The sequence below is a fragment of the Anopheles gambiae genome, chromosome 3 (assembly GCF_943734735.2).
Source record: "Anopheles gambiae chromosome 3, idAnoGambNW_F1_1, whole genome shotgun sequence".
Taxonomy (NCBI): Eukaryota; Metazoa; Arthropoda; class Insecta; order Diptera; family Culicidae; genus Anopheles; species Anopheles gambiae.
Window position 1 is genome coordinate 78,841,822 of NC_064602.1, and position 24,876 is coordinate 78,866,697.

At 49.4% G+C, this 24,876-nt stretch overlaps 1 protein-coding gene across 15 annotated transcripts in view; it reads right to left on the reverse strand.

Annotated features, from left to right (window-relative positions):
- Nucleotides 1-24,876, reverse strand: part of LOC1270605 (disco-interacting protein 2) — a 199,555-nt gene that overhangs the window by 11,936 nt on the left and 162,743 nt on the right. For 2 of the 15 annotated variants that reach the window (XM_061653292.1, XM_061653290.1), the window contains exons 1-6: nucleotides 18,885-23,221; nucleotides 10,911-10,988; nucleotides 7,927-8,235; nucleotides 5,514-6,080; nucleotides 1,588-1,716; nucleotides 38-1,046 (exon numbers count right to left, since the gene is read on the reverse strand). In XM_061653292.1, coding sequence (XP_061509276.1) covers nucleotides 38-1,046; nucleotides 1,588-1,716; nucleotides 5,514-6,080; nucleotides 7,927-8,235; nucleotides 10,911-10,988; nucleotides 18,885-22,662 — 5,870 coding nt within the window. In that variant the 5' untranslated portion in view covers nucleotides 22,663-23,221. Of the gene's footprint in view, nucleotides 1-37; nucleotides 1,047-1,587; nucleotides 1,717-5,513; nucleotides 6,081-7,926; nucleotides 8,236-10,910; nucleotides 10,989-18,884; nucleotides 23,222-24,876 lie in introns of those variants that run through there. The other 13 variants (XM_061653305.1, XM_061653294.1, XM_061653291.1 and 10 more) reach the window with 12 other exon arrangements.

Below are 24,876 nucleotides of genomic sequence, written 5' to 3' on the forward strand. Positions count from 1 at the left end.
CTCTCTCGAGAATCGTTACCATTCCCAATACACTTACTTCAGTGGGTCACTGTTGGGGTAGACGAGCGCGACTCGGTCGCCCGGCTTGAGCGCTACCTGCTCCGGCCCCTTGCTGAACACCTTGGTCGAGAGAGCGTACGCAATCTTTTGCGCCCGCGACAGCAGCTTGCCGTACGTGAGCGTGGTCGTCATCTTGCCGTTCGGGTCGAGCACGGTCGCCATCGGCGCCTTGAACGAGCTCGTACCGTACCGCTGCAGGGCGGCCTCGAGCGTGCGCGGCAACCCGGACGGCACGATCAGCTGCTCGCCGTGCACCGGCGTCATCACGCTGCCCTCCGGTTTCGGCGCGTTCGGATCCTTCGGGTTGGCCGCTATCTCCAGCTCGATGTCGTTGTCCTCGTAGAACTCGGGCAGCGGGCGCCGCTTCGGCCGCTTGAGCGTGTTCAGCAGCTGCTGTATCTTGGCCGACACCTTCCACCGGCCGGCCGTGCTCGTGTCGCCCGGCTCCTGGTTCGCCAGGTTGACGTAGCGCGTCACCCGGTCGGCGCCGCGCCGCGTGTTCGCACTGAACTGCGTAATGTCGGGCGCGGCGTACGGTGTCGTGCGCTGCTGCTGGCCGCTGCTGAGCTGGAAATCGTTCAGCTCGGTAATGTCGTAGCTCGACGGTTTGCTCTGATGGTACTGGTGGTGGTGGTTTGAGCGGTGCACGGCCGGCGGCGAACCGGCGCTCGATGTGTCCGACAGTGTTGCGTGCTGCTGCTGCTGCTGCACGCTGATCGGTTGCGTTGGGATCGTTTGCGGCGGTCGGTGGGTTGGTGGTTGCGCGCCACCACCATGCTGAGACGATTGCTTCTGCTGCGGCGGCTGGGGCAGTGGCTGGGGCTGCGAATGATGATGGTGATGGTGGTCCCGGGCCGAGGGCAGCTTCATCGGTTCCCGCGTGAGTATGTGATCACGGGGCAGATTGTAGTTGTCCCGGTCCGGCGTCGATATTCTTCCTCCCAGCATACCTTCCTCCGGTATGGATTCGTCTTCCGTACTGGAGTCTGCGGATAGCGGTACCGGACACAAAAGCACAATTAGTACAAGTTGAACGAAGTTAGGTTGTGTTTGGCTTTGTGATTTAGCCGAACGGATTTAACGATCTTTAATTATTTAACTTCTAATTCGAATAGTCTACATTTAGGCGTAAACGGAAATACTGTTTTTACAAGAAACAAAAAAAATCGACCGATAAGAAGCTAATAGGATGCTCGCAGATGGATCATTGTGTTGTAAATTCTAATTAAAGGGGTCGAATCTTATCGGACGTTGTGTAGGACAAGAAATTTTAAATTAAAAATAAAACTATTATGCTGCATCAGTAATGTAAGCGTGAATTTTCGTGCAAATGGATGGAGCCAATTAAGCTTATGAATGTGGACACGCACACACATGTTTTGGCACACAAAAGGTCCTCTGTTAATGTCCGAACGAACAAGTGATTTGTGATTAGCGTAGTCATGCGCCTCTGGGACGTATTTGTTCGGTATGTTTGGGTATGTATTTTTCCCGGGGATTTTTTTCCCCTGGTGGGACAACATTTACCTGAATCGTCATGATCGCGCTCGGGGCTGCGGTTAAGCACCGAGCTCCGTTTGGATGGCATTGGCAAGCTAGGTTTGGGGCGATTTTTTAGTGCAGCTAGCGCTTGCTGTACCGCTTCCTGGCGTACCTCTGTTGTACGCGTGTGGTGTTGTGGTGTCGTGTTCGGTGAGTGTGGGGTCCGATGATAAGCACAGCGCACGCATGATGATGCATGTTGGTGATGATGATGATAATGTTGATGGGGTGGGATGGAACATGATGATAACATGAGGATACGGATTTGCGCACACGCACAGCATTATCGAGGGACAAATGGAAGAGAGAAAAGAGAGAGAGCAAACGAAAAAACGAAAAAAAAACGATGTAGAAATGAAACATTTGATCATTGAAATCGCTTCGAGGAGGTCGAGGAGTTATTATTGGAATGTTATTGGAATGGGGAAAGATATTGCAAGAATATTAAAGAGAGATCTTAATGCTAGGGCCCTCTCTATGAATCGTTTGCGTGTTTGGACGCCAGATAGAAGGATGGAGAAGGTGTTCGCTGTCGCAACCGTTGTCCATTAACCCATCTACAAACACCGTGGTGTCGTCGTCGCGTGTCATTCGTGTTCGAGTTCGTGTCCACTGGCTGACTGTGGAGTCTACCACATTGCGTGGGGTGGTAGCGATCCAACCGTTGCTAGCTGAGATGATGATTGACCAGCCGATGATTGCCTCAAAGGCGGTTATTTGAAACCTAACAAGACTATTAACGCAGTCGTGTTGAAGACCACCTTTGGCGATGATACTGTTTAATGGGCGCATCTGCCAGAAGTTGAATATGCGTAGGTGCGTGCGTTAGGCTTTAATTGTCTGAGCATAGAATACGTAACGATTTTTGCGCTTACCACCTTACTGCGGTATGTGAAGCTAAGATACAAATGAGGATCATAAAGCTTCTATCGGGTTCCATTCATTTTAATATTCCAATAAATTCCAATGCTTGCGCGTAGGCACTGGAGATCTTCGTTCGTGTCAGCTAGTAGGAATCTCGTTTTTTATGATGTTTTAATCGGGCAACCAAGCGTGAGTAATGTCCTCTTAGGATACTTTCGATCAATCGATGTATGAGAGATGACTTATGCAAATGCAATAGCCTTAATTTTAAATACCCTTTGGTAATGAATCACTCGAAACCCGATGGTGCTTCTGGTCAACCGCGCACCACCTGTTAAACTTGAAACTCGCCGAAGGTCTCTTTGCTGTTCCGAAAAATAGCTTACAACCCCCTTATTAGGGATACTAGCCCCGGGAACCTGTTTAATGTGTACCATACAAAACAGTTGATCTTGCTGGTACCCATGTGATCTTGTTTCATGTTTGTGTCTTGCACCGACTTCCATTTATCCGTTCCCTAGGGTTTGCTTCTACTAACTTTGCGTAGGTTTTGTAAAATCCGTAAAATCTTAAGATAGCAAATCACCCTAAATCTTCACCGCGCCCACCGCGAGAGCAAGTGACTTCACCCACGACTGATCGCGTTCGTTTATCGTGTTTGCTACACCATCGGCTTCGATCATCAGCAAGTTCCTCCTAGCTATTATACCGAGCGACATGATCGCGAGGGATCCCGCGAGCTCTGGTGAACTTGATCGGTCCAGCCTGTCAATCAATCCACGGGACACGTAACCGGAGCGAACCACGACACGAATGTGACCACACGACGGACCCAAGGTAAGGGGCAGGTTTGGATGGGTTCTGGACGACGTGATGCTGTGTGTTAGTGGAGTAGTAGGAGGTCGTAGACGATGGGGCGAAGGATCAATCAACTCGTCTGACGCTGACATACGATCATCGGTGTTTGTCCCCTTGGCAATGGATCGGTTCATTCCGCGTTGTACCTATAGCAGTGAGCCTCTTTAAGCACCCCCTGGTGCACACCCCCAGACACGATCACGTTCGAGTTGAACGACTTCTCAGAGAAAGAGATTCAATGGGAAACAGCTAAACGACTAATATTGCTGAAAAGCAATGGCGCAAAAACTACACTAATTTCAGCTTTCAGCTTAACCATCCAGACATGCGCTTACTGAGGCTCATTGAACGAAAGAAGAAGAAGAAGAAAGTAAAAAAAAAAGATACGTAACATGCAAAATCGAATTAAACCATTTACAAAAATGCACTAAACGGCATCATGCACCTTCTTCTCCCGCACCAACAGTTTCTATCCGTGCGCCAGCGTTTTGCTGTAAGCTCATTAACGAATAATTGATTGAGCGGGGGGAATTAGATCCTCCCAGCAGCAAATGAGAACACACTCACTCGGCACGCTATTTTGATGTACATCAAAAGGTGTTGGTGGTGCTGCTACTACTACTACTACTACTCTCTTGGCTGGGAATTTTCCATATCGTGTCGACTACTTTTGCGAAAGACGTATGTTTGGCTAACCATTCAAATCAATCCGTGTTGTTGCAAACGGGCACTGTGTTTTTTTATGACCGAAGTCAACCACACGCCAATCGACGTAACACCACGCACGAATCGATCGATCGAACGAACAACCTAAAACATGTGGCAAAGACTAAGGAGCTACAAACGTAAAGCACATCGTTAACGATGTTACCGGGCTCTTGTGCAAAGCCCTCGGACATCTTTCACAGGTACGGTGTGTACGGGTGGCTCTCGGGCTTCTATGAAAAGGAGTACCCGCTTAAGCCAACGGCCTAAAAGGGAGATTATTGAGTGGCTGTGTATGCGCTACCTATCGAGCGAGAAATTAAAATTATAGATCACACCTTGTCGGCATATGCACCTCGCGTTTACATGGACCATGGTGGTGCTGTCGTATGAATAATCGCCTAAAATCGAATTGCGTTACACTGTACAGGGTTTACCGAGTTCATTTGCGGTGTGAGCTACGTTCAAGAAATGAATGTTGACTCCAACCTCATATCTGTACTGTTCCAATCAGTACTGCAAATTGTCACTGTCAATGTCATAAAACATTATGACTGAAACAAAATCCATGTCAGCGTCACGTACTCAATTGCGATGATCAGAGATAATGCTCAACCAGTTGATGTGTCCAATACATGCTTGGTAACATATTAGCAATCAACGCTTGGTCAGTCATTTTGTCATGAGATATTTTTTTTTTCATTTTCAACATGACAAGTATATTAAAAGAATGTTGTGATTATCATCGAAAAAAAAAAATGTCGTGACCAAGTGAATGACCATGAATTAGATGCTACACAAAATGTCACCATGTGATTGGTCCACCAACCGTTTGAGTTTTACCTCTGATCATCTCAGTTGTGTACGTGAGCTGATTTGAGCAGTCATGAGTGTTGGTGACTGAAACAGTGGCATTTGACAGCACTGATACAGAGCAATCAAGTTTAACTATTAGTTCATTTTTGAAAACATAATATCCGAAAAGTGCTTAAACTAATGTAGAATACATAGGACAACATCAAAGCCAAAGGTATCCAAAATCAGGTTCAAATGCAAATCAGTTGTCAAAATTTGTTGCGTAAACTACAAATTTACGAAAGCTCACATCGAAAAATGCTTCGGTAAACCCTGTATAACGCACAGCGCTTCGTTTCACTGTCGAAACTAGCTTCAACACAGGCCTGTGAAAATTAAGGGACATCGCTCTTGTTTCTTACAACGGTACAACAAGGGGTGTTACTAAAATGCTACACTCGAATATAATGTTCAATTAGTGTACGGGATACTTGGTTAGTAGAACAGTGTAAGAAGAGTAGAAAAATAGAATAGAAAAATGGTACGGTACGGTATAGGAAAAAAAAGGAGAATAGGAAACCACAAACACACACAAATAAAAAGAAAATTTGAAAGGAAACAAGTGGGACCGGTGGGGTGCATAAAAGGTAACAAAAAACATCAAACGAAATTCGGGTGCAATAATTTACCACTGGTGTAGCGACTCTCGTGCCGTCCAATTCTTCTATTATTTCTACTATTCTTGCCATCGGCCGCCCCACCACCGGCGGCGGTGGCAGCGGCAGGATTATTACTTGTCCGATCCAGCTCGGCGTGCTGCTGCTGCTGCTGCTGCTGAAGGACCGTTGCTACCGGTTCCGTGTACACCTTTGGGCGCATTATCACAGCGGGCTGCTCCACCGGCGGCTGCGGGGAGATGCGCATCGCTTTGAACAGTGCATCGGCGGCCGCCGCTACCAGTGCCGTCGAGTACAGGCCGGGTGGAGGCTGTTGGGCGCCACCCAACGATGGCACACTGGTAGCGGTTGTCGCGCTGCGTTGCTGCTCCTTGTCTGGGCCCAGCAGCAGCGGCAGCTCCCGACCACCACCCCCGGAGGAGGTGGAGCCGGATGAGGTGGTTGTGGAGAGCAGCGCGTGTTGTCGCTGGCGAAGCAGATGCTGCTGCTGGTGCACCGGAATGCCGGACGCGGGTGCCGTGATTGGTGGCCGCTGCTGGAGCAGCTCTTCCGGCTGCAGCACATCGGGCCGTCCCGTTGCTAATAATGTGTGTGCGTCGACAGCCACAAGACCCCCAAACGGAAGCGGGCAGAAGGAAGCAGATTGTGCAGAAAAACAACACAGTGTGTTATGAGTATGGGTGGGTGCAATCGCGTGGCCAAGATATATAGAGGGCCGTGATGATGTTGTCGTCGTCGTCGTCGCAGTGAATGGTGAGTGGTGCGTGTAAGATGTGTACGACACACAATGCGGTGCGGTAGAGGTAGTATGGCGTTTGGCGCATATTTTTTTATGGACAAAACACAACACACACACAGTGGACAGTATTTGGACACCACACGCACAAACACACACACATACACAGTGGCATGCATGATACAAAGTTGTTTGTATAAACCAAGAGAAAGACATAAAAGAAAATGTAAAAAAGAAACAAAACACACGTTAGAATTACAAAATGAAGGAAATAATACATGTTCTGTAATAAATAAATATTGTCAAAATTGCTTCAATTAACTACACAAACTGTGTTTAACTAAAAAAACAACAACTTGTTAACATATTCAGCTAAAACCATGCTCTCTACAACATCTGTCACCGGCGCACTACACGATTAAAAATAATAAAAAACAGAATAAAACCGGAGCCACAGTAATATTAGCATGTTATGTAAATTTATTCTAAAACTGCTAGCGCCATCTGCCTGCGCTGCACGAGGGGTAGGCAAATGAGTCGCATCAATCAATCGAAGTTATGTGCCAATGAAACCTACGCGGCTGTAAGTGGAATGAATGTGGAGACATAACTCGGGCCGCGCCATACATGGTCACTATTAGTGCTAATGATTTATGCGTTAAAGCAGGAAGGCAGTGCTACAGTGTGTAAAAAGTTAAGCGAAATCTTGATGCTATGGGAACGCTCTAAAGGGGGATTTTGCTAGTTGAAGAATTCGCGGTAGGATACACCTTCGAGAAAAGATTGCTTCCCAGAATAAGGGATAGCTCTTTTCTCAAGGATACTCCAACTCTGGATATCTTGAGGCCCTAAACCCAAACCAAGCGGGCTAGCGGTGAGAGGATCATCTCTGCTCTTCAAGTTCCTAATGGGTAGCAATTACCGCCAGGGGTCGTCTTGTGGGTTCGCTCATCTCATCTCGCTAACTACAGAAAAAAGGGCGTAGCGAGGCAAACAAACATTCGAGAGCACACAAACAACGCAAAATTCCGTCGTCGTATACCGTACCCAACAAGCCGGGAAAAGGGTAAACAGGCGCCCTGGAGTCATAAACGGAACTTAAACCCTCACTGGAAATATGAAGCGAAAACCGGGTCCGTTGAGAAACTCGTTAGCACGGCGGAGAGATGGCGGAATGGATCATTCCGAAACACATTTCTCACTCACTAACTTTTCGATTAGTGTTTCTGTGTCTGTGCCTAGTTCGGGAGCAGGGGGAGAAAGAGGTGCCTAAAAAGGGGCGCAGCCTAAATGAACGGGAATCTATGGCATAAATTTAGGAAAAGAACGGGTGCGCCGAAGATCCCAATAGGAACACTAACGGGATGGATGTGCGAGATGTGCGGCTCCGTTATGCGAGTGATCGGATGAGGCACATTATGACACACTAAGCAGTAAAAGCTCGATCTCTGTACACCTGTAAGAGGGCCAGGTGTCGAAAGGGCGCGGTACGTAAACGAGTAAATTAAGCGTTTTGGGGAGAGGGAGATGTCTTGCGCTACGTAAAAGGGTTGCTGGGAGCGCACTACTAATTGCGTATATTGGAACAGACGGCCATCCTACCGCTGACCGGTTACAACACACTACAACACTACGAACTAGAGCCGGATCAGGGCACTACACTACTGGCACGGCCAGTCTTCTGCTAACCTGAGTGATAGCGCTTCTCGTTGTGCGTTACTTTACGTTGCGTACTGCGACGCGTGCGGTTTTGCTGTAGCTGCTGCTGCTGCTCCCGCTGTTGCTGATGCGACGAGGAATGATGATGCCCACCACCGCCGCCACTACCACTGCTGGAACGATCATTTCTATCTCTACTACCACCACCACTACCTCCCGAGGAGGCAAAGATGTTCTGCTTCTGCTGCGAGGCTGGATGATGCAGATGCGACTGGATGTCGTTGACGTATCCGGGATTACTTCCGGCGCCTCCGCCACCTCCACCACCACCACCACCGCCTAAATGGTTAGAAGTTAGTAATTAGGATGAAACAAGCACAAGTACACACACACATACATACATACAGACACACAATAGACACGAAACCACCACTAAAATGGGAAGAGATTCTACTACCGGGGTTGCGGTTGCGGTTCATTGAAATGTACGTATGAGAAAGGCTTGTATGTACATTAATTCTTTACTCCTTCTTTCTTTCTCTGTCTACAGGCGACTACTACTCTTACGCTAAATGTCCCCCTACAGTAGCAACATGCATTGCCCACTTTTACCTTAAGGGTGTTGGTGCTATCAACATCATACCCGTGTATTCGATTCGCATCGCTTGAGGTACTTTCTTTTGTAAAACTGCTTGCCTCACACGACTCAGCCGTCTTTCTGCAGCAGGCAAGAGGTTCGACACTCTGCACGGTCATGTCATGCGCGAATGTGTGCGATCACTTCCGAAACAGCTTGCAGTTTTGCTGGTAATTTTCCACTTTCTTACGCCCTAACATAGTTGCTGATGCAGTGTATACGCTTTTTGCATGTACAATTTTTTTTTTTTGGCAAATGAAGACTTACGGATCCATTTGAGAGGCTCCAGCTACGATGGTTTAATTTGGAGACATTAGTTTCCACCTGTGCTCTATTGCCTATAAAACAACCGACTTCCGAAGTAAGATAAATGGGTTTCGATAAACAGAAGCTGGAGGAAAACACTTTCCTTTTTGCGCGTTGCAAATGTTGCCTAGATATGCCATGAAGATGACTCTAAATGCTACTAACATCCAACAAACAAAATGATTGATGATCGAACGTGTTGAATTTTGATTGCAGTACAAGATCTTTAGCTCTCCAAACTTTCGCGACAAACGAGAAACTACTTGTCGGTGTAAAAATTAGGCGGAGAGTGTCACACAATCCAACGTGTGTTACATGAGTTCCGTACACAAATGAAGCTGACAAACTGCCCGAGTCCGGAGCAATTAGTCCCTCTACATTGGTCGCTTCTGATTGTCATTGTGTTTGTTTTTTCATCCAGATTGTTGCGCTCACGACCTGCGAGGAAGGAAGTCATAAGCGACCGCGTGCTTGCATTCATAACCATCGCTTCCTCAATCATGTTTTCTGTTTTGCTGTGTGTGTTGCGTGACTTCGGCGGTGGAGATGATCGTCAACGCACTTCCTCCACAAATCCAAAAACACAGAAACTCGCCCAACCACACACACACGGGGTCCGGTGTACCATGGCTAGGTGATGGAGCCATTAGACATCGGGTTGAGCTGAGGGCTACGTTAAATATCAACCAGAAATGAAAGGAAAGGAAGTCACATCCACGCAATAGGATCGTCAGCATTCCGCCGAACGATGTGTGTGCTATGGCCAGGTACAGTTAGTTCTGGAAGCGATCATCAATTCTAATCAAGACTTCGTGTGAGACTCAGATCGGGGTTCGATGTTACCGTAAGTGTGTATCATGAGGTACACCTTCACTTTGACCCACGACATTCACTGGACATGCATTCATAGGAGGAGAAAGGTAATCGTCGTTATATTTCTATATAATACATTGAACCCTTCTTGTAGCAATTGAAACCTCATATCTCAAAAAGAACCTCATAAACGACATCTCCTACCCGGAGGTTGAGAGTGAACGATAGCATTCGTTTTAACTTCTGCCGGACATTCGAGACGCTCAGAAGTTAGCGCAACCGCGGGAATTAATCCCAACATGGCGACACATGGCGTCGGATTAAACGTTCAAAGACGCGCCCCGCGTGTGGCATTTGGGCAGGCGGCAGAGGTGGTCCGAGACTAATCGTTTGGCAAGAAAAAGGCCGCACCACCATAAATCAGAATTATTCCGCAAACTTGTGCAACAGCATTATCTGGACAATCCCTGTCAACACACACGCCACACGGTGGCGCGCATTCCGCGGGTGTCTGAATCTTTGACTCTGACTCCGCAGCATCAGAGTCTTCCGCATACGTCGGCACCGTCTAACGGGGGGCGCGATAAGGTCAGCAGTGAATTGGGTTGACTTTACGTTCACGCGGCACATTCCGGCGACCATTAAGTCATTAGACAGCAATGCACACAGTGGTGGTGGCGAGTATTATCAGCCGCTTTAAAAGAGAAAAGTAAAAATGTGTTTCTGGTGTTCTTGTTTTTTTTTTTGCTACAAATTGTGAGAAAGTGGAAAAAATACCAACAAATAAGTATGTGCCATCGCCTTATTGCTAAAATAATATTGCAACATTGCTGGACTGAAGACCCTGACACGATGTTTGCCGTACGTTTTGCTAACGTTTAAGCAACTATTTTCCTGTTGTTTGATTAATCGAGTGCTCGAGTGGGAGCGAACTTTTTGGGGTTGGTGTAAATTTGTGCCATGTTTTGTGACCGTGCTAATTGACGGCAGTTTAGTAAGTCTCCTACGCACTCCACGGACATACACGCTTACGTACATGCCGTGAGTCGTTTGCAAACGGAAAGAGTAGTAAATCATAGCCCTCACTCGCTCTTCCTAAATGTTTTTGTTGGTTGTTTGTTTTAGGGCCTTTAATGTTATTATTGTTATTTTGTGTCCTCGTATGATTACGCATGTTAAAAACATTACACCATCTACCGATTACTGTAGTCGAGCAACTAAAGCGGTGGTTATACACATCACAGAGCTGTTAACTTACCGTGCTGCACATTTTTGGACAAATATGGCTGCAAGAGTCTTGTTCGCTTCTTTTCGTATCCTTTTTGGGTAATGTCGCCTGAAAATGGGGAAGAAGAAAAAATGAGAGCAAAATTAATATCAAGCCTCTGGTTTGGAAATGAAAATATTATTTAATTAGGATCTTTTTGTTCTGTTTTTAGGCTTTTGCCTTCCCAACTTTGTTGATGCTTTATATCATCACTCACCACAACACTCTACTCTACATACGTCTTATGCCTTTGACCTTCCGTGGGATGCATCAAGAATCAATCAGAAGCACTCTGAACGTGACCAATGTGCTCAACTGGTTCCAAAATGTTTCAAAACATATAATCAAAATATGCGCAAAGGTACGAATTATAACCTCCGAAACAGCAAATGACCACTTTGTGCCAAATTGTGACCCCATCCGGTGCCGATCGCCGCATCCCCTTTCAATCGTTGGTGGAAGGTTCGATTTTTCTACAAAACATTCGCCACCCACGGACCAACCGGACCAACATCACTACTGATCGCAGCATCTCGCTTTGCGACTGAAGCATCGTGTGACATTAGCATACCAGCGTTCATAAATCATAACACTGCACACTTCATTTATTTGCTTGCTCGTTTTTTTCCTCTAACTGTTGGACCATAAATAATATTGAGTGCCGCTCCATCTCGCCGCTGCTCGACAAGGTAACGCAAACCGAAAGAGAAAAAAAGGTAATGGGATGTGCGCGCGGATGCAGTGTTGCGCGCGAGATATGTGTGTTTGGTGCGCGAGAAAGCGCAACTTCTCATCGGTAGCGGCGCGAGGCTTGCGAAAATTTGACTCTCACAAGTAATGCACTGCATGCTAATTGGAGCGCATTCGTATGGCGGCAACGGAGCAGCACCAATACTGTGGCGGCGGCGGCATCGACCGACTTCTGATCGGAATCATCTCCCAATGGTGATGGCGGTTTTTTTTTTCGAAAGTGACCATGGTTACCCACATCCAGCGCACACACACACATACACGTGCTGGAAGATTTGTTTCATTTTATGTTGGTTAGTCCTACTACACGAAGCAATTCCTGGCACTCGATCCGGAACCCTGTGAAATGGGATTGAGCTATATCATCAAACCGAACGAAGCTTTTTTTCCGGTGGGAACGAAACCGATCGAGCAGTGGTAGCAGCAGTAGCAACGGGAATTCATGGCCACCGTGGTAAAGCCTAATGGGAAGTTGATTTCTAATTTCCACGCTAAATTTGACCACTATTTCCGTCCGCGATTTTGGCCGCCCGCGAAGGCGAGCGGGGGTAGGCAGATGAGGCGCGAGCCCTTTTGGTACGTGTACGGGTGTAACTAGTGCGCGGCTCTGCTGCACGTGAAGAGCATCGCGTGTGTACGGCTCATAGTTACTCCAATTTAAGCCCAGCCTAGTCCTGCTGAACTGCTTTTGGAAGCGATCTTTTCGACAGCATCGTGGCTTCATTTTTTTTGGGAGCAAATATGAAGCAATCGATCGTTTTTTTTTGTTCGTTAAAGATACACAAGATGCCGCCGCCGGTCGAACTACTTTCCAAATGCCCATGGTCATGGCAGGTAGCGATCGTCCATGTAGGTGAACAATAATTTGCAACTCATTGCACAGCATCCCCCTGCGGAGGTCACTTACTCCAGTTGACTAACGGTCTGTCTGTGTGTGTATGTGTCTGGTTGCGGGGCTGTAGCTACCGTTGAGAGAGTACGTTCTCGCTTGCACCGTCCAACGTACCGTTCTTTGTAACGTAACTCTTCGGAAGCGCACAGGCGACGAACCTTGATTAAAGTCTACATGTTATTAATTTTTGAACGGAACGGCAGCGTAGCGATTGGAAGAGGCGGCCGTCCAAAGCAGACGAATCACGATTGCAGGACAATAGTTCGACCATTGATCGATCGGCTCGAACGGCCCACAGCTGCGTTGGAACTGCACCAAACACACGTAACCTTGACTAAAAAAGGTATTATAAAATTATATAGAAAACCTACAGCTTCTGACGACTTGGTCTTACACAACTGTTCTAAGAGGCATCTGAAGCAAACCAACTTCTGCTACTTGATCTTTCTACACGCGGAACGCATTCTGTTGAGGGTTTTACGCCGGAGGTGCCCTAGTAATGAGCGAGTTTATGCATAGTAAGGGGCGCTCCGCTGAGTTGATGACGTCCTGCTGCCGCGAGACCCTGTCCAGACTGCACTTATAACGGTTGCAGCAAACAGCGGTGCGCGGTGGTAGTGGTGTCCGAGCCGATCGTAATTCAATGCCCGGTCTGTACACACCAGATGACCAGACAACCGCTCCACCACCACCACCACCGCCGCCAATATCTCTAAACGATGCGTGGGGATGTTCCACCCTGTACAAAGCCTCCCTCTCTAGGGGAAGATGCAATCGCTGCTTTTTGCTGTGCTAAATTCACCTCAGCCCCACACACGCTACACCGCGCGCATTGTTTTGTCATGCGAAGGGAAATTGAGATCGCACACCGTTGTGGCTGTTTATTGGCATTTTTAATGTTCGCTAATTGCACACCCATTCCGTGCACGGAAGGGTTCCCCCTGCTCTCCAACGCATCACCACCACACGCTTCCCTGATTGGAAGCTCCCAGGGTTGTGCACGGATGATGCCATGTTGTTGGTGGCGGGGTTTCGCCCGCGCACAACTCCACACGCGGACCACTCGTTCATTTATTCTCTCCTCTCGGGATGGGACGAGTGTAAAACGAGAGCTAGTTCTCGGGGTTTAGAATGTTTACACCACAATGGGGGACGCAGCAACCGGGTATACAACACAACACATCGTCTGCATCTAATTGAACGCAGCAAGCGTTCCACGCACAGACGAAACGCGCAACCCGATGATGGGCGGAGAGTTTTTCATTCTTTTAAGCGAACACAATTGAAGGTTACTTGCACTGGCCAGCCAGCCAGAAGATCTCTGGTAAATGACCATTTTGGATGAACTTTGTCTTCCAACTCAAAATGCAGGTTCCTCTCCTGCATCTTGATACAATTAATGAAGATGCGCGCGGGAGTCGGTGGAAGCGAATGTTATAAAACATTCATAAGCAAACAGGGAAGGGATGAGCAAAGCACCACACCATCATTACCACACCATTATAATCCAACCTTCGCTGCGGCGGCTGCAAATTTGCAAACCACCTAACCACACGCAACCCCTCTCGTCTAGTGGTAGAACATTAAAAATTTACTTACTGCTAGATAACTATTATTTCCAACCAGCTAATGAAGTTTACCTCGTTCCGATGAGGAAGTATGGCGTGAGAATGCCCTCAATGTATTGCAATAGAAAAAAAACACACTCACGCAAAAAGAAGACATCTTCCTCCCACCGTTCAATTGACGCTTCTTCACGGCATGTAAGATTTTACAAAAAACGGCGAGATATATTTTAGCATGTACCAAAAAAGGGGCAACCTTCACGACCTTGCGCGCTGCTGCCTCGCGCCAGCTGTACAGCTTTTGCCCAGTGTTTGCGAAACGAAAATGATCGTAATTCAATTTGACCATCGTGAAGAAATAGAAGCTCAAACAAATGGTCACCCGAAACGCGCGAAACACGGTGTGCGTGTAGGTAGTTGACAAGGTCTGACCGTTGCCAGTACACAAAAACGATTTGTCAAACATGCAACGGTGAGAAGACAAGCCAAGTCGCGCTCTTCCTCGCTAGGACACATTTAAGCATCATTTGCCTGTCGCACTCACGCAGAGTAAGCTTGCAACCGCGCCGCACTTGCAACGGAGCGTTGTGCAATGCGAACTAATTCCCGGCGGCATAATTACTACCGTGTTCGTCCGCCTGTCGTGGTCCACCGTCGGAAAGGCACAGCCAGCTGCAGCACACACAAGTCCCATTATTTGTGCTCCGGCAGCCTCAGTTGTCCCTTGGCTGGTGGTTGTTGCATCCAAAAATAACATCTTACGTAAGCAGCCCCTCATCGCCCCCCATCTTTGTGTGCTTCTTCTTCTATCCTGAACGGGGCCCAGAGTCTAAAACGTCACGCAAGAAAATCGAAGAAACGCTCAAATTACACCCCGAACTGGAGCACAAACACACACACATTGTACACTTCCAAAAACGGCAAAGGGTAACGGCCGAGAAGTAATCGGTTCTATCCTAACTTCACGCGCGGCCCTATAACAACACAAACTCCGCCGACCCGAAACGAGAAGCTCCAGGTGGGAAGTGGTCCAAACTTGAAGCACTGGCCCGGAATCATTCCCAAGCAGCGCCAAAAAAGAAAAAAAAACATCAACTAAAGTTCCGCCACTAAATTCCTGTGACACCTGGTACTGGCCATTCTGTTTCAACTGTCCAGAGAGCTGGTTGGTGTGATCTCCCACGATTGCCCTCCTCAAAAAAAGGTTTTCAATTGGTCAACCGTGTCGCAGTTAGCAGCATCAAACGGCATCAATGTATCGGCAACCCAAAAAGCAACCCCCGTCAAATGGGAGTGTTGTGCAAATCAAAGCTTAATGATCGTAATAAAAACCGTTACCATGAACATTCGTCCAAAACGTTGTCCAGCTTGTCCGGAGGTGTATTAGCGGCTATTTGGATAAGAGGAGACAAGTTAGAATTTCGGAACAACTGAAGCGCTGGAAGCATTACGTTTTTGGAGTTCATTCTAGCCATCAGTAATTCCACAGACTCCACACCAAAACGAGACCTCGTTGGTGATCTTTTCAATTCCCTTTTAAGCCTGCTATTTAGATCATTTCAGCTGGACGCGATCGGCAAATAAAAAAAGAGGAGAAAGGTGGAAAGTCTTTTTATTGTGCCGTTTTATATCACTTGAAGCCCCACAAACTCTGGCACGTAATATTTCATCCCATTCGCATCGCGTTTTGACACCGTGTGTCGAGCAATCAATCATCGACACCTTACGGGTTACGGCCCGTTGGCTTTAAACTGCACCCGCCCTCAACCCCACGGGAACACACCACACACACTCGATATTTGAATCGAATTGGACCCGGGACTTCGGGAGTACTGGGCGCACATAAACCTTCAGTTCTGCACGCGATTATTCTTGACGGGACATGCAAATACACGCCACCTCCACACGCTCGTCGGGGGTTGTGTCTCACTCTCTCTCCCGCTACGCTCCTTTCCTTTCCTGGAGGGGTATGAAATTATGGCAGGACAATACTTATGCGCCCGGTACACAGCAGTGGCGAGAACTCATTTCATTTGCAAAAACCGGATCGCAACGGTTCCGACAGTTCTGGCAAGCGGCGGTTGCGAAAGACGCGTGCGTCACACCGCCATCGACATCGGCACGGGAAGGAAAGCCGTGACGTATTCAACGCGCAGCCCCGCCGCGGGCTTCCAGAAGGCAGGAAGGGAGTAGGTTTTGCCATTTGCCCCAATGGCGAATAGTTTATGATGATTCATCGGGCCCCGCCACTCGGGCCCGATGCTCTGGTACGAGTTTTATTAAGCGCTATCCATCTTTGGCAGCCGCAGCAGCAGCAGTTGGTGGATCTAAATCCATAAATCGTGTGCCACTCCTCGAAAGAATTCATCAACCTTTTGCAACACGCAGAGGAATAAATTTTTGGAGGAACCGTACGCAATTCTTGCCCCGATCGGATCGATTGTGAAGCAGAGCAGCGCGGTATAGGAATTTACTCCCAATTCCTCATCAATGCCACTCTACGGGAACACTCCCTAACACGCCCGCACACTAACGAGATGCTAATAGGATGCGATTTAGAGGGTTTTAAATCGCTAAAAGATGGGCTTTAGTTTGCATACATTCAGGGGGGCCAACAGAGAAGCCTACCTACGTTATAGAAACTACGGGAAACATTTGGAAAACGAACTCTTTCGCACCATCATTTTTGGAGTAGTTTAATCTAAACAGTTACTCTGCTTACACGCGTCTGATATGATACATTAGAGATAAAACAAAACAAAAAATTAACCCGCATGCTGACCGGAAACGAGACGTTCGTTTTTTTAAGTGCTTCTGACCTGGCTGACTCCACTACCTACAAGACACCGTTGATGGTTAAGCAGAAAGTAACACACCGTTGCTTATCTGAAATCGCGTAAGATGTGAATACAAGCACTTTGATAGGTTTATGGATCGTAAAAACAAAAACAACCACAACAACAACAACAGCATCTACACCCATTTTTGCCGTGGCAGCTTTACGGTAACGATGGATTCCTGTGAGTGTGTGCTGCAACAAGCCCTCGGGGACTTGTAGTCGCGGACACCCACACGTGCCAGCGGTCCCCTGCATAGGCGGAAAGGTTTCGAATCGAAATGTACTGCTGCTTCTGCACCACCTCGCCACACGAACAACACACACACACACACATGGTAACGTGGTCTGGGGGAGCATGTTTGGCTAGACTGCAACCATTGCCGCCATTGACCTTGACTAACGAGGATCCGGCACTCCTCACTCCTGCCCGTTCGGATAGGAGAAAATCGGATCGGATTAATACACCGATGTGATCACCGGGTCATGAGAGTGGCCGGAGTTGAGTATGGATTATAGTTTATGTGAAGTGAGCGCTTTAAGTGGCCTGTTGGGGAAGAGGGTTGATATTTTGTAAAACGTCGAAAAAGACTGTAAGACAGTGTCGGCTTAGGAGTATTGTAGAGGCTGAGAGGTTACATAAGCGGACATTTAGAAAGGAATCGGTTGCTTTTTTTTACATAACCAAGATCGAGGAATTTCAACAATCTACAAAACATTTAGGAAATGGATCCACATCATTTGCTGTGGTTGGGTCCACAAAACACCATCGTGACATAGAGCGTACACAACTGGAACTGGATGTAATATAAGCAGAAATAGTTCAAACTCTGCACACTTTGCCGTCCACGCGAGTCAAGGTTGAAAGAGAAGCGGGTCCATAAATATTTACCACGACCTCCGGATAGCACTAATTGTTTTTGAACCTCACTGTGGCGCACCTAATTAGTGCAGAGAGGATACCACAGAGAGGATATATTACGGCACAACATCTTTGCTTCATATCATTATAGAATTGTCACCGATAAGCGGGTGGTGGGCGACTGTAGCGCGATTGTCAGCCATGCAGCAACGTTTTATTTTCTGCCATCTTCATTGTGTTCGTCGCTGGCCTTCTCACGGAACTGTGAGGTTTACTTTACTTGGGGAAGGATGCGCATTCCGCTTGCCAAACCTCAGGCAATGTGGTGCGTTTCCTTCTCTCAATTCAGCAACGATTTTAAGCTTCACTTGTCACACAAAAACGAACGCTCTGCCCAATGCCAATTCAGTTTGGACGCAGAGCCAACAAGCAGGCACTAAACCAACACCAGCCAGTAAGACGTGAAGTGTGGCTTTAAATTGATTTCCTTTCGCAAAGAGCCATTTGTTTGGTTTACTGGTAGCTAAAATGGCTTATCATTTCCGACTGCAGAACAGAGCAGCAGCCAGGGTCCGGGCATCATTTGTCAGACGCGAGTGACTAGAGAGAAGCAACAACTATTACATCCACTAGATGAAGTAAACACTAATGATCGTTGGGTTTTGGGGTGTTCCCTAGTGACACTAATGGTGTACACCTTTTAAGCAATCTTCATGCCGGCTTCTTCATTTGCGCAGATGAGTTTCATAAACGGAAGTTGGCAACCGTGGAGTGAAAACCTCCTCCTCCTTCTCCGATAGTATTCAACTGTCACACGGCCACCGTCAGGCAAGACAAACAACCCGTGTGGCTCGAGATTTATTGTTTGTCCGTGTCAATCTCCTTCTCCTCAACTCCATCGTGGAGTGATATGGAGTGTCATGGTTGATTTACTTCAGGATTTATTGTGAGCAAAATATGAAATGCATTTTAATCGCCCTGGTTGGATGGCAGTTAATCGTTTATGATTCCAACATACAACAGAAAACGGCCAATAAAACCTCCCCCTGAGTTCACTTACCCCAGTAGCTGCCACGCCGCAACGTCGAGTGGTTTTTCCGCACGGTACGCTTTTTGGACTTTTTTCGCTTCACTTTCTTCTTGTGGTTCACGTGTATGATGTTGATATCGTTAAAATCAAACACATCACAGTAGTTCTCATCGTTTTCGTCCACCTCCTCATCCTCCTCCTCCTCTTCGTCGTCCTCTTCATCTTCATCCTTCTCTCCAGCGCGCTTTTCATCGCCCTGCTCACCAACTAGCACTACCTCGTCACCGTTTCGATCGAACACACGCTTGGCGCCACCAACCTTCAACAAACGGCCGCGGCTCAGCCGACCCTGGGAGTCCTTACGCTTGGGTGGACTCCCCGTGCCGGCCTCTTCGAAGCACTCACAGTCACTGTTCACCTTGTCACACCGCACACAGTACAGATTGTCACCGAGGCTGTTGATCAGGAACTCATTCTCACTAAACTCTTCATCCTCCTCCTCATCGTCATCGTCATCATCATCCTGGTCCAACTCTTCATCGTTATCCTCTCCGTCGTTGTTTTTGCCCATGTACCGATGCCTCAACGCTTTGTCGCCGTTCACCGACGGGAAGATGCTGGCCAGTGAGATTTCGTTCTGGATCGCACCGGCCGACCGGATGCGCTTCAGGTCCTCTCCGGGCGGTGCTGCCGTCGCGAGCTGGAAGTTCGAATCGCCGAACGGTGCCGAAATGGACCGTTTGTACACGAACGCGGAAGATGCCGCGCCCGGCTCCTTGTACCGGGCGACACTTACGGACGTTTGGTTGGGGCGTTTCGCGGACAGGTTGGCGTCATCCCGCAGGAACTCTTCCTCGGTATAGTGCGACCCACCGCCAACATTCATCAGTGATTCCAGAGGGCTTCCGTAAGGGCGAACTTCGTGAAACAGTTGCTTCCGACCACTAGCGGTCGTCGTCGAGTGGGCACTGCCGGATCCGGATTTTCCTCCCTTCGCTGATTTCCCCTGTCCGGTGGAGCCGGTCGTTCCGCCCGTACTGCTTTTGCGCTTGTCCGGATGGGGAAACACAAATTCCAGCCCGGCATCGGTCTGCTGAAAGTACCGCTGCTGCAGGGCACTGTTCTTGAAGCGAATCGTTTCATTCTTCGTCACTATGAAATTGTCGTAGTAGTCGTTCTCTTCGTCCTGGTCCTCCGCCTTAAGCGTTGACGTTCCTGTTGCTCCTACCGCCGCACCGTCCGCTGTACCATGCGTCCCAAGAATAGCGGCCCGACCGGCCCCATAGTCCCGATAGAACTCCTTAATCGCCGCCTCGTTCATCTTCTTCTTCTGGATGTAGTAGTGGCGCAAGCGCTTCAGATGCTCCTCGTAGAACGCTTCCAGGTCGTGGATTTCCTGGTTGTATCGGCGATCGTTGCAAAAGTTTTCAAAGTCCCGCGCAAAATCGGGCGCCTCCGGTTCGAGCGGACCTGCGGCAGCAGCTGCTACTGGCAGCTCACCACCATTGCAGTCATCGCCCAGCTTGCTCCAGTTTTCGTCGTACAGCTCGCGGAAAATGTCCTTCCCGGCGACGCGCTGCTTGCGCATCGATTTCTTCCGCTTGGACGAGTTGCGCTGCACCACCATCACACGCTTGAAGTACCCGTCCCGGCTGACGGCCAGCTTGGGCGGTTTGCGGCGTTGGAGCAGTGTCGCCTTCTTGGACTTTCGGCGGAACAGATTCTTCGGCTTGGTAAGCGTCAAGCTGAAGCCCGAATCCCGCGAGGACATTGATTTGAACGATTCGTTCTTAACCTTCGGCGGTGGGACCAGGCGTGGTCCGGCGTTCGACAGAATGGAGTCTTCCTCCTGCTGCCCGAGATTGAGCTGCTTCCAAATCCGGCCCGTGTTGATCGAGTAGAACTCTTTGTTCTTCGTGAACGGGTTCTCCTTGATGCGCAGCGCGTACGGGATGCTGTTCTCCGGCGACGGCAGCTCCGCCTCGTCGTACACCGTTTGGTCGTAGAAGATGTTGTTCTCCTCCTCGAAGTACTTGCTCGGGAAGATAAACTTCGGTTCAACGGGTCCGCCGTTCGCATCGCCACCCTTCGGCGTTCGCTGCAGCTCAAAGTTGTCGTGGCTCTGGAACGTATGGTTCGCGTCCTCCACATCCAGCGTGCCCGTTTTGCTTGCCGATGCCTTTTTCGCCTTCTTCCGGTACTTGTTCTTTTGGTTCTTTAGCTCCACCGTACCACCGCCGCCGTCGGTCAGCGCGCCGTTTAGGTTCTGCGTCGAGCCACCGCCCCCGCTGCTGTGCCGCAGATCCTTCTCGTCCACCTTAATATCGACGTCGATCAGATCGAGCGCCGAATCGTTGCTTAGCTGTCGGTTCAGATTATCTTCCGGCTCCTTAAGCCCGCCACCGCCGTCCGATTTGGATCCCGCGCTTTCGATCCCATCCACCTCCCCGCCCTGACCACCATCCATTGCCGGGATGCGGATCACGATGCCGTCCCTCGACTTGCTGCGTATCATTTTGAACGTTTGCGTGTTGATGCGGGGTATGCGCGAGGGACTCCGCGCACGGTCGCTACGATTCGTCCCGTTGGTGGGCGTGGGACCACCACCAGGCGGCACTGGCGTGTCCTTTACCACCTTCACTACCTGCGGCCGATGGTGGAGCTCCCGGCTGAGCGTCGCCTCGTCCGGGCAGGTATCAAAGCTCGTCTCCAGATACCGCTCGTTGACATGGGTCGTGGACTGCATCAGCGCATTCGGCTCGCAGTACGTCCGGATCGTCACCAGCGTGGGCAGCTCATTGGTCGCCGTCTTGCTCGTGCTGGTGGTGGCTGTGCTGAAACTGCTGCGGAACGACTTTTTCGACGACGCGTTCGTGTTGTTATGATTGCCCGCGTTGTTCGTCAGCGTGTTGCTCTCGATCGTGAACGTGCTGATGCTGTAGAACGACTTATCGTCCGCCGTGTCCTCCGGCAGTCGGCAACTACTGCTGCCGCCCCGCACACTTCCCTCGTGCGCTTCCTCCTCCTCCGGGATTGCGTCCGAGCTGACGTTGATGTTTACGTGCGAAATGTTCCTCACACGCCCGGCACCGTTGCCCGTGGCAGCGTCTGGTGCGGGTGGTGACTTCACCGAGCCTCCTGCGATCGTCCTGCCGCTGAGATCATTATTTTGTACTTCATTTTCGAGCGATTTCCTGGGCGCGGCGGCGATGGATGTATGCTGCTGCTGCTGCTGCTGTGCCGTCCCTGCCACCGTCTGCTTGGAAGGTCGCGGTGGTTTCTTGATCTTAATTTTCTCCACCTTCTTCGAGACCTCGTACGTCTGCTCCACCAGGTTGCGGTTTTCATTGATGTACCGATCGTTGATTTCCTGCAGCGCGCGGATCTTCTCATCCAGCGACGCGTCGTTCGATTCTAGCTTCTCCTCGAACGTGAGCTCCTGGGGGGAGGATCGTTTTGCCGCCGACCCGGACGCACCTGTCCGGTCGGACGAGTGCGGCACCTCAAGGGCATCCTTGTGCTGTGCACTGCCCTCCACCCCATGTCCGTTGCCCGTCGTTAGCTTCTCCGGGCCCTTGACGACCTTCGCCTGATCCTCGAACTCATTGATGTTGACGAGATTTTTGGTGGAGCCGCGTAGGACCGCCGCCGCATTCCGCTTGCGACCCCGCTCGAGGTAGCTCTTCCGGATGCTGATGCGCTTGAACGAGTCGCTCCGCTTGAAGCTTTGATCGATGTTCGATTTGTCTTTCTGCTTCTTCTTCGTCTTCAGCAGGTTGCGGATGGATTCGAACGTGATGGGCTTCATGGTTTACGCTGAGCCCCCGACGACCATTCCTGCTCGATCCTGACTGTCTGTCTGGCCCACAACCTGAGCACACGAAACTGGATCCGGTTGGGTCGTGCCACCCTATACACACAACAGGTCACTGCTACGGGTCCGCGGTGGTACGGGATTCATTTTCGTGCTGTTCGCTTGGTAAGCATGGCTTTGTGGCCCGTTGTTGTAGGGGCTTGATGGACCGCGATACTGCTGTTTGAGAAGAGAAGGAGGTTGGGAGGGTATTCGAAATGTCGTTTTAAAACCAAAAACACTGCTGTCAACTCTTCGGTAGATGTCGCACTTGATGCAGCGACACGGCGACCACAGGTTTGAGAAATACAACACGATTGATAACTTCAAACACAAAAACAGCAAACCAAAAAAAAATCAACACAAAAAAGCACACAGTAATAGCAACGGCCTATCCGTTTTTTTTCGTCGTCCTTCCGTACGAACGCGCTTCGGCGGACTCAATATCACATACGCTGCGTACGCGGGTAGAGTGAGCTGTTGCGGACCGATCCTTCCTCGTTATGACCTTGACGCGGACTAACCGTTAGTGTGGCGATCCGCAGGTTTGCCTTGGCAAACAAACGCACACACACCAAGAAGCAACGTTGTGTATGCGGGAAAGTGCAACACACTCGCGCAGAGCTCGCGCGAACAGGGGGAGCAACAAACACAGTTTTTTTGGTGTGCGTTCACGCATTCGCAACTCGCTACTTTCCTTTTGCCTCACGGGCACCTCAGGCAGTTTAAAGCCCGAACGGACGCGAACCTCTAACTCGCACATACCACCGTCACAGCACATCCAACAGGGACGGGGAAAATTGTACATGGCCACCACCGCGAGTGTGTTTGAGCGGGAAAAGTTTCGAGCAAAACAAAACACGTAAAAAGTGCACCACTTCTTCTGCGCCAAACGCCCACCTCTGTCGAACCTCATCACTTCAGAAGTCCACGCAGACACACATAATGAGCCTTTTGCATGTACGCAAGCGAGTAAAAACGCAAATGTGTTGCTTGTTGGACAGAGGCTAATGAATGAAAAACTTCACCATCAGCGCGTCGTGTCTCTACTCGCGAGGTTGTTGGAGATGTATTGGAAAACGAAGCGAATACTTGCAGCTGATCCTCCCGCAGATACCCAGAGGTACGATGTACTACATTCGGACAACCAAAACACAGCGCAAGCCTTTGACCGATGTACCTCCCGGAGCCGAGAGCGTACGGTTGAGGCGCGAATATGCTCTACTCGTGTAAGTTGTTGAACCCGCGGAAGGCGAGACGTTGTTCTTCGCAGTCACAGCCCTAGCCAGCTCCAACCAGAGCAACGGGCACCGCTGCTCGGTCATTCGCTTCTATCAGAGTCGAGAGTTGGGTGAAATAGCGGCGAGTGGCACACGACTCGAGACCCGGGTGGAACTTTTTTTTGGAAACTCAGTAATAGGCCCCAACGGGACCCAAGCCCAATGTATGTGTAACCTTCAATCGTTGGTAAGTTCTAGACCGGAGGACCCAGAACCCAAAACCCAACGAAACAGACCCAGAGCGCAAAACGGTAGATTTCCGCCTCAGTCCGCTTGACCAGGGAACGCAGCAAGCGGACGGTTGTTGACTCATAAACCCGTTCTACAAGACTGCCTGGGGGTAGTTACCGTACGATTGGAGCGCGCAAAGCGAGGTCGTCGTCGTCGTCACACACCGAGGTCTGGAAATCAAATTCCGCGTCGGAGTCAAATATCGCGCGATCGCACTCTGCATGAGGCGAGTTTTTGGTACCACACTGAGAGAGACGCGCGCGCGCACGTCTAAATATGGCCGGCTGCAGTAAATGTGTGTACCAGAGACGATCACGCTCCAAGATGGTTATCGCAAAACAACGTTTCGCAAAACGGTTGTAGCAGGCACCGTTTGCGCCGGCAACGGCACAGGCAGTTGCGCACTGTCCAGGAGACCCCAGCAATGTGGTCAAGGTTCTAGTGAGGTAATAATGCTGTGGCTGACTACTCTAGGTACACCGTCGACCAGCAGCCGTCCAGAAACCACCGTGTGTAGGTGAGAAAGGCATGCAAATGGGAGATATAGGCGCCACCCTAGGAACACGGCGGTGTTGCGGTTGCCACGGGTGCGCGGTTGACACCATTTCCAACGTCCGAAGAGAAAACATTAATTTGCTTGGGGTTTTTCTTTTAAAAA